We start from the raw sequence: 10,258 nt of genomic DNA on the forward strand, positions 1-10,258 counted from the left end.
ACGCTACAGCAAGCTTTGGGATTGAGGCAGGTACTCTTGCCATTGAAACCTCTTCAAAGCATCACCACACTGAATAAAAGTCATCATCCCAATGACCTATCATCCCCAGATCATGCATAGAGCTTTCCGGTTCCTCCCATAAGCACCTACTTAAGATTCCTCAATCCATACTTTATTGACAGAATAAACTAAAACTTTCTTTTCAGCTTTCCCATCTTTATCCTGTCAGTATGCATTAGGAGCCCTTTAGTCCATGGATGCGTGCAAGCATGGTAATGGCATATTAAAAGTTCTTATGAAATTGTAGATGCAAACAGGCTGTTGGGCACACATCCTCATGTCTTTTCTTTCAAGATCAGAAAGCAAGTATTTATTTATTTTTAATATTCATATAAAGTTTTCACATTGTCATGAAAATTACACATTAAAGTTTTAAGAGCACCAGCACATACATATGGAGACAATTTATTCTGCTATTTAACAAAAATCTCCAAATTATCTATATGTATGCATGTACACCCAAACACACACACACACACACCTCCAAGAATGCCAAGTTGTTTGTTTGTTTTTTATCTCGCAACAAACACATAAAGCCCTGGAATTAGTCATTAATAAAGGGACTGCTGTTACGACGTTAACCATAATATCATTTTAGAAGCTGCACCAAAACACGTGCCACTTGAAATTCATGAAGAATGCCTACATTTACCTTCTTGGTCACCTTACTGATCAATACAGTAACTATAAAGACATGGAGCAGGAAAAATATACATATGCAGGCAGGCCAAGAAGGCAGTGTGTTTCAGGATGTTCCTTTGCTAATCAGGAGAACCTAAAAATATTAAAATATCTCCCATGATCAAGTGCTTCCCTCCTTTGACCAATTTTGACTTAGAAGTTAACAGCACAAGCAAACACAGTGACATATCATTTGTACTTGCAGACTGTGAACGAATCTGAGACCAATGAAAGCATTTTACAGTGTGGCTTTGATAGCCACGATCACCATGATGTTTACTGTTCTACTTGATAATCTGATAGTAGTCAGAATGATGAAAGAACAGGATACTGATGCATACAAGATATAACTATTAACCTTACTCATTAATTTTTTAAATATTTGTAGTGAAAACTATTTGAATTCAGTTCATAGAATTCTGAAAAGCAAGACAAGTGATGGCAAATGACAACTGCCCCACACACAGTCCATAAAACAAAGGAACCTATTTTAAAATGCACAGTTGGTAACAAATCTGAAGATAATATGCTAAATTCTCAAGAATAGCACAGAACTATTTTTTTGTACTTTTTTTTTTGTGTTTTTTTGTTTTGTTTTGTTTTTAAATGATACCTGATCACAATGTCCAGAATATTTCTGTACACATAAGCTTCAGTTTCAGTTTGGTATATTTTTGCTGTCTAAATGTATACTTATTGATAAATTCCCTGTGATCAGGAAAACAAGTCAGGCATATTAAATACAGATTAAGGAGTACATATTTTCCTATTTAGTATACAAAGTACTTCATAAATATGAATTATGTTACAAAAATAGCTTTGGGTGCGCTCACACGGTAAGCACTTTGCTAATTTTGGACAACCTTTAAGGATTGTGGGTATTTCACATAACTGAGAACAAACTCTAATATTAGTTGAATTTGAGCCATGTTTAATTCTGATAAACATCACGTATTTCTTCAGATCACCGCAAACGCTAGGTAACTCACGTTGATTTCTCTTTTCTCTTTTAGGTTTTATGTCTAGACAGGTAATGCTTAAAGTGTTCAAATTTATTTTATGGTTATATAATGCATGGTATATTTTAAACAAATATTTGCACAATTTAACATTATAAATCCAGCAGTTTCAAGATGCAGGCCATAAAGGTTACCAGTTTACAAATACTATCGAATGTTCTCTCTTGGCATGCTTTTTTTTTTTTTTTTTTTTTTAACTTTTCAGAGAATCTTTACACAGAGTTGTAACAATGCCACAAATCAAAAGGAATATTCCAGTTCCACCAACTGAATCTACGTGCAAGATGAAGGACCCAGCTGAGGTACAAACACTGGTACAGTTTTCTTGAGTTTGCTTTACAGAGCACAAAGAGACGAAGGTTTTGCATTGGGGTACAAAACAGATTTGCCTCTTGAGGTTAAATTCAGTGAATTATGTATCTAAAGCATCCCTTTGGCAATAGAGTTTGCAGTATTCCCACAGGACTCCACAGTATAGGTTTTATGTAGTAAAATCTATTAAGGGAATTCTCTTCTACGGGACACATCTTTGCAGCTACAGTTAATGAGACACCCTTGGAAACACCTGCCTCTATGCCTATTGATAATATAGTATTTGGAAGTTAGAAGTCAACAAAAGGCACTTTCATCATTAAATAAATGTCCTCTGTAGGAAGTAAGATTGCATGACCTAGATCTTGTTCAAAGCTGTCTGCTCCTCAAGGACCTGTAGGTAGTCGGGGGAACTCTGGAGTTTTGCCTTCAGTTCAAAATACTCGCTGCTCTTCCTTTGCTCCACAACTATTTTACTGTGGTTGCCGCCTATCAGTGACTTCTTGTTTTTTTTGTCTTGTTGTTTTTCAGGATAGCGGATCTCAAAACCACTGACGCCTATGCTATTGTACTCCTTTTTGCTTTCGAGAAAATTCTGAATAAACACATTGGAATCCCTGCTCGGGAATAATTCGTCCAGCTCATCGATGGTGCTCAGTCTCTTCCTGGTATCCACGTGCAATACATCTTTCTCCTTGTCGGGGACATTTCTCATCATGCCTTTCTGGCCTGGAGGATCAGAAAACATAAACCCGGTTTCGGATTCTTTCAAGCCACAGGTGTGGCTCTTGCTCATCTGCTCTATGGTTTGTGGAATGAAAGCTTCTGTGACCAGTCCGTCTTTTTTGTTGGTTTTGTGGTCGTGTTTTCTCAGCTGCAGCTGCATGGAGCCGCACTCGGGGTTCCCCAGGCCTTCGTGCTTCGCCGTGGGCTTCTTGTTTCGTCTCAGCACGAAAACAAGAAGGCAAAAAGCAACAAACACAGTTAAGATGAGGACCACTAAGATGCTGAGGATTAAAATTGACAGAGGCACTGGACCCCCAGGAGGACTGCGAATGGGCCCCAGCTGGGTGGTGAATGTAACGGCAGGTGCAGGGCTTGTGAAGGGTGCCGATGGCTTGTTTAAGAGCTTGGGACATAAGATTTCATTTTTGAGGGACTTCAGTTCGATGTTGGCAAACTGCACGGGTGTCTCACACTTCAGTTCTTTCATGACAATCCCGTCTTTCAGCTTCTCCAGCCACAGCTTTAATGCCACCAAGTCACAAGTGCAGTCCCATGGGTTGCCCTCCAAGTCGATCTGCGTGAGAGACTGCAGCTGATCCAGGACCCCGCTGACAGGCAGGTACATGAACTTGTTGTTCCTCAGGTTCAGTCTAGCAAGGGGTGCTCCTGAGAAAATGTACACGGGCAGGCTCTTTAAGAGATTATTATTTAAGTACAGGAGCTGCAAGTTTGGCATCGAGTCAAAGGTGCCCGCTAAGATTTCCTTAATCAAGTTGTATTCCAAATACAGATACTGCAGGTTATGAAGGCCTGAAAATATTTCGGGATAGAGTCTTTCGATCTGATTGCCGTTGAGATACAGCCTGCGTAAATTCGTGAGATTGCGGAATATGTCTCCCTTGATCACGGTAATCTGATTGCTGCCTAAATGAAGCAGATCGAGTCCTTCGAACTCGGTGAAGTCGGAGACGTCCACATCTTTGATGCTGTTGCCGTTAACGTGCAACTTCTTGGCATTTAAAGGTTTTGGTATCAGTTCAGACATGGACTGGATGTTTTTCTCTTGGCAGTTGACACTCAGTCCCAGATCTGAAGGATGGGTTTTGCAGAAGCAAGGTGCTGGGCAAGGTGTAAGAGGGGGCACCCTGGTTTGGTAAGAGACAATCTGGCTGAGATTGCGGTTGGAGAGGGCTTTGCCTGCCACGATTCCAGAGATCTTGGATGGATTTGTCGTTTTCGGTGGTTTGGTCACCAACCTGTGTAAGGACGTTTGGGTGGTGTGACCATTGGGAGTGGTGTAGCCATTTTCCAGCTGAGACGGAGGGAGGATTCGCACGTCAAAATCACTGCCTGTGCCCATGGGGCATAATTCTTGTTTGTTGGTTTCTTTTAAAAGCCTTCCGTATAAGTCACTGGGCGTTTCGCAGATAGCTTCCCCTATGTAAATGTTATATGGCATATTCTCCAGCCAAGCTTTTAAAGGCAACAGATCACAGCTACAGTTCCAAGGGTTATCTTCCAGTTGCAATTCGACGACACGGCCTATGTGTTCCAGAACTCCGATATAGGGGAGCTTCTGGATTCTGTTCCCTCGTATATCCAGATGGGTCAAAGATGCGAATCGGAAAATATTATCAGGAAGGAAGGAAATCAGATTGTCATTAAGAATGAGAACTTTCAGTTTGTGGAGCTTATTGAAAGCCCCGCGTTCAATATACTTGATTAAATTGTAGTCAGCCTGGAGATACTCCAAGTTCTCAATGCCAAGGAAAGTGTCAGCTCGGAGAATCTTTAATTCATTGTTGTTCAAGTGCAACTGCTTTAATGCACTGAGCCCAAGGAAGGCTCCTCCCTCAATGTTCTGCAGTTTATTGTTTCCCAGCTGCAGGGATACTGCATGTGAAAAACTCAAGAACGTATCTGGGTAGAGGATATTTAAAAAATTGTTTTGGAAATTGAGGTGATAAAAATTGGACCAAGGGGGTTTCAGCTGATTTGGCCTGTAGACTGAAACCTTCTCACAGTTGACATATAGCACATTCTCAACTGACACGCAGGAACACACATTGCAAATTTCCACCGATATGTCAGAATCTGCCTTTGTTGAAGAAATCAGGGCTGACAAAATCAGAAAGAGCCAAAGAAACATCTTCTTGCAATCAGCAAACAACTTTATGCTTCTGAATAAAGAGAAATAATCTAAAAAATAAAAAGAAAACATTTTTTTCAATGATCATGACTTGAAGAAGAATTTGTGCTTAAATCATACCATAGCGAACACACGGCTATAATAATTAGCTTTGTGTTCTTAAGGCACCCCAAACTCCAAGTATTCTCACTCGGTCAAACAAGAACTACCAAAAATACCATACATTTTATTTCCGTGCCTGTAGTTTATACAAATCTTACATGTGCAGAACACACAACAAACAACAGGGAAAAAAAGGTTGCTGATTATGCTTAAACCTGAACAATCTGAAAATAGTTTTTTTTTACTTGGACCACCAAATTTCACCCTTGAATCCAGACCTTAAGCTTCCTATTGGCGACTCAAATGACTGATCGCAGAACATCAACTATAGCACCACAAAGGAATTTCAATTTGTAAACGTCTACTCTCTAGGCTTCAGCTTGGTAAGAAGCCAGGCAGAGAAGACATTAGGGCCCTGGGTTCCATGAAGGATGGTGATGGGAGGACTGGGTGGCTGTAGAGGGGACAGTCAAAAGATCAAGATGGAAGAAACCCTAGAAAGATACTTGTCTGAGCTTCAGCCAGAGGTGAGCACATTGCCATGAATCAGTTCACTCCTGTACACTGCTCTACACTGTAAAAAAAAAAAAAAACAAAAACAGAAAAAAACACAGATGACCCTGCGAGGTTCTAGAAAAATAACCAAGTAGAAGACGGCCAAATTTGAGTTTCAGGTAAATAAACGGTATCTAGCTTCCTGTCAGTCATTTCCCAAGCAGGGGGGAAAAATGCCTTTTGTCTTTGGGTCCCCGAAAGCAGGAGAGAAACCTGCTTGCCCCTGCACTGCCTAGCTGATGTCCAGACAGCCTTCCCACCCCCAAAACCTGGCTCTCCTGCTTCCCTGGCCCTCTCCCATTCCTCTGTGTGCCATTTTGAACCCAGGTCCGACTGAGCTTGGCTCAGATGCCGATCTCCTTCACTTGGACCACAGACCGCCACTGCTGATGAAGAGGAGTCCACACACTACAATCCCCGACTGGCTTTATCTGCAGCGCCAGATACATTTAGCACAGCCAATGTTTGCCCTAAAATCATCAGTTCCCAAACACCCCTCTCCCAATATGACCACCCCCTGTCCCTGTCTACAACTAAATCAAGAATCACTTAGTGGAGTTTCATGCTTAGCAAATTAACCCGTGGCTGCCAATTCCTTCCATACCGCATGCATATACAAATATGTGCGATGCTTCATGGAAAAGATTAAAAGGAACAGCAAGCACTGTGCGTTTTACTGATGCGGTTTTAGCCGTGTGAGTGTTTTCCATCTGGAATGGGAAGCTGGCCGCAATTTCAATATGGTTACCACCAAATATTAATTAAATAAATAAATCACTCAGGAACACACAATGAGGGAATGATACAAGGAGAGAAGTGTCACTCAGAAACTCCTTTGTTTATTTTGCCCACGAGGAATCAGCTAGTGGTAAAACCGAACATGCCTCAAGGTAGACAATTCGTTAGCCACGACCCACGAAGATTTGCATTTTGAGTAGTTTGGTTCGGAATACAGCCGGCACTGCCGAGATGCTCCTTGGCTGTCATATAGACGTGCATTTCCCCAATTCACAGTGATAGCTTGATTGGCAGTGCAGAAAGAAGTCATAATTTTAAAGTATGACATCATCCAAACTAACTTTCATTGTAAAATCAAAATTTCACGTGCTCTTTGGCCTTCCTACAGATCTGGTTTTCAACAGCTACTCTGGTTCATTAGAGTCTTTTCTTGTTACTACCCCCGCCCTCCTCCCTCCCCCCGCCCCGCGCAAAGAAATTCAAAAGCAACCAAACCAAACCAAACACCTGAATACCTGAATTCAGTACAAAACACAAGAACAAGGAGCATCAACAGATCCGAAATTGCATAAGGAGCTGCCCTCCTCCTCGTCATTTCTACTTTAAGTAGCAAGGGGGGAAAAAAGCGCAAGGACGAGCTAGAAGTTCCCAAATGCAGCTCGCATGAAACAGAAGCCGCAGGCAGCTGGAGGATCAAGCAAGGGAGAGGGGGAGTCGATCCGCCAAGGAGAGAGGGGAAGAGGGACTGAAAGGACAAGAGACTAAGGAGAAGTGGAGAGAGGAAGAAAAAGAGCAAGGAGAAGGGAGCCCCCCAAAAGGGAAAGGGGCAATGAATGAAGCGAAAGAAACCTCATATTCACATGGTACCACTAAAACATGTACATTTTAAAATCGGGAGAGGGGGGAAGGCAAAAAGAAAAAAAGCAAACCCACAAAGTATGAGTTGAGTACCAAAAGCCATCTCTCGGGGTGACCAGGGCGGCCCGTCTCCCTATCCACCTCTCGGTCTCTCGCTCTCTGTGCCGCGCAGGACGCCCGGCTCCCACGGCCGGCCAGGACTGCACAAACCTGGCCTTACCACAAATCCGGCATCCACCCGAGCGCCGCGCCTGGCGCTCCGCTTCCACACGGAGGGACCCGGCCTGCAGGGGCCGACGACCGGGGAGGGTGGGCCGAGGTGGCTTCACCGGAGCCGGCATGGGAAACCTACGCCCTCCCGCCTAGGGCGCGCGTGGGGGGCTTCGCGGAGAGACGCGGTCCCCGCCGCCCCCTGTGCGCTACCTCGGGCCGGCAGCGACGCGGCTGGAGGGGTCGCCGGCGATGGCGCGTACCGCAATGTTTTGCCGCATCTCGGTGCCCGGAGCCGGCACGCAGCCCCCTCCCGGGTCCCGGGCCCGAGCGGCAGTCTCGTGAGCCGGGCAGCGGAGGCGGGGGGACCGCTCGGGATGTCGCGGGGGCCTTCAGCCCCGCTGCTCACACATTTCTCCGCGCGCTCCAGTCCCACAAGGGGCAGCTGCTGGAGTTTCCGTCGGTCTCTAATAGACCCGGGCGTGCGGTGGTTGAGGTGGAAGAGGTGGTCGGCTCAGGCCACGAGGGTGATGGCCACTGGGGCGTCACTAGCCCGCTTGTCACAGGCAGAGTGACCCCGCGGCTCCGTGGCCGAGAGCGGCGGCCCAGGCTCCCCCTTGCGCGCCCACCCCTACCCTTCCCCCAACGCCGGCCAGCCACATAATGCTGCTGTCACTAAGCCAGAAATCAGCTCAACATTCGGGCATCTTGCAAAGTCGCGCTGCCAGCGCTTGCCCGGCTTTGCAGGGCTTTATGAGTTACCCACCGGCCTCTCTCGTATTCCCTGTCTTGCCGGGTGCCAGCAGTCTCCGACCAGCTCGCGGGCCACTGCCTGGAGCCCCAGATCTACGTTCGCCTAGAGTGCCTGCGAGGGGGACGCAGAAAACAAAGCCCAGCCCAGCGCAGCGGCCCCGACAGCCCTCATCACCCTAGACAGGACACTTTCCCTGTCGCCCCGGCCGCCAGGGGGGCAGCGATGCTAAGGACACCAGATTCTTTTGGTCCTCAGGGACTTGCGACCGCGCCGTGGGCAGCCAAGCACGGCGCGCGGGAGGCGGGAGGTAGCCACTACAGCCGCTTTGGCCACTCAGCTCGCCCCAAACCAACACGACCCAAACTAAAAATAATAAGCTACCTGCCCCCTCCACGCGCACGCGCCCGCACAACACACTCACACACACACACACGCGCTGCCGGGCTGAGCTGGTGGAAGAGGCCGCGCGTGTCGGTGCAGCTCCCGCAGCCCCCGCTGGAAATTCACCCACCTACGGACCCCGGCGGCTCTCGCAGGGCCCTCCGCGCCGCGATCCGCGCTGCAGGTTCCACAACGGTCTATATGTGATTCGACCTCGAGCTCCTCCGCGCCCGCTTGCCCGTCAAACCCAAAGAGCAGCCCTCGCAGGCGAGCAGGCGGGCAGCGGCGCGCGCGCGCGCGCCCCCGGCCAGACACCGCGCGCGCGCACCCAGCCCCTCGCACACGGGCTGCACCTTTACATACAAGCGCTGATTCCCCGCCCCCGCCTCCCCCCCCCCCCACGGGCACACACGCAAACCTACCTCCCGACACTAATGCACCTCGACCCCAGCACATTCCCGAGGCCTCCCCCAGTTCCCCATCCAGACACCCCCACTTGATTCCTCTTCTGCCCACACATCGGGAAAGACAGTGCACTTTCCCCCCGGCATCCCCCCTCCTTTTGCCTAAAACACCCCCTAGGGAGGAGCGACCCCTTTCCTCCCGCGTAGAGACCCCAGCCCCCTAACGCGGGCGCGCCAGCCTCCATCCCCCCGCCACATACACGCACAGTCGAGTCCTTTCTCCTCCCCCAGTCCCCTAAGAACCAAGGCAGGCGCACACACACACACACACACACACACACACACACACACACACACACACACACACACACCCGGGGCGTTCCTTTGAGAGAGCAACCAAGAACCCCGGCAAAGCCAAAGAAACAGCGGAGAGCCTGGGGGAAGGGGGGTCGAGGGAGGTAGATAGGGGCGTCGAGTCTACGCGGAATTGAATAATTCCAGGATCGAGGGGGGTGAGTCAACAACAATGACATTCAAGGCAACAATCGCACTTGGGCTTTGTATCACGGGTACGGTACCTTTGGCTAATTGTCACCCCCGCAGAACAGAGGGCTCCGGGAATACTTCTTCGGTAAAGGGCGATCCTGGATGGAGCCTTCTTGGGACCAGTTTCCTGGGAGCCAGTAGTGTTCGCACTACTCCTACCTGTCTGCGCGTAAGGGGCTGGGGGCTTTAAGGCAAAAGTGTGAAGCTTTAGCCCAAAGTGGGACTATTTAGTGGGTTTAGGAGACGGGTTCATTCTCTGCACCTCAGGACTCTGCGAGCCTTCGGTGTGGAACGGGTTAAGCGTGGTTGATTAAGGGGCCGGGGGTGGAGAGAGGGGACAGGGATATAGGAAAGAAAGGTGTGGGACTGAGAGAGATGCCGCACTTGCGACCAAAAGAAGAAAAAAGAAAAAAAATCTGCTTTAGCTATTGAGCATGCCCAGTTCCCAGCTCAAGCCCTATAAGGGAGGCATTGTGAGCGTTCCACTTCTCCTGGCTTTGGTGGTGACCGGGAGGGGACTTTGGTTCGGGAGGGTGGCGGTGAATGAGAGACTTTAGAGAAGGGGGACAAGGTCTGGAGTTTGGGGGCTGCGCGGAAGGGTGTGGGAGGAGCAAAAGGAAAGAGACCTATGGGATGCCTCGGGGAGACAGAAAAGGAGATGAAACGGACTAAGAAAAGTCACTTCAGTAGCCCCGTCATTGTCATGTCTCTACCAAAGAGGCTTTAGCTGTTGAATCTCAAATATCCAGAGGTTGCAAATCCA

The 10,258-nt window shown here is 47.9% G+C and overlaps 1 protein-coding gene across 3 annotated transcripts; it reads right to left on the bottom strand.

The window, feature by feature from the left end:
- Positions 1 to 355: 355 nt before the first annotated feature.
- Positions 356 to 9,897, bottom strand: SLITRK4 (SLIT and NTRK like family member 4). Of its 3 annotated transcripts, none has more exons than XM_049704405.1 (2): positions 9,528 to 9,897; positions 356 to 4,997 (listed from the first exon to the last, which is right to left on the bottom strand). In XM_049704405.1, the coding sequence occupies exon 2, from the start codon at positions 4,945 to 4,947 to the stop codon at positions 2,431 to 2,433; it is 2,517 nt and encodes an 838-aa protein (XP_049560362.1). In that variant the 5' UTR covers positions 4,948 to 4,997; positions 9,528 to 9,897; the 3' UTR covers positions 356 to 2,430. The 3 variants fall into 3 exon arrangements, with proteins under 3 accessions (XP_049560362.1, XP_004278751.1, XP_049560363.1); XM_004278703.3 differs by lacking the exon at positions 9,528 to 9,897 and adding an exon at positions 8,676 to 8,836; XM_049704406.1 differs by lacking the exon at positions 9,528 to 9,897 and adding an exon at positions 8,177 to 8,550.
- Positions 9,898 to 10,258: the final 361 nt, after the last annotated feature.

Source organism: Orcinus orca, chromosome X, assembly GCF_937001465.1.
Source record: "Orcinus orca chromosome X, mOrcOrc1.1, whole genome shotgun sequence".
In the NCBI taxonomy this organism is placed as follows: domain Eukaryota; kingdom Metazoa; phylum Chordata; class Mammalia; order Artiodactyla; family Delphinidae; genus Orcinus; species Orcinus orca.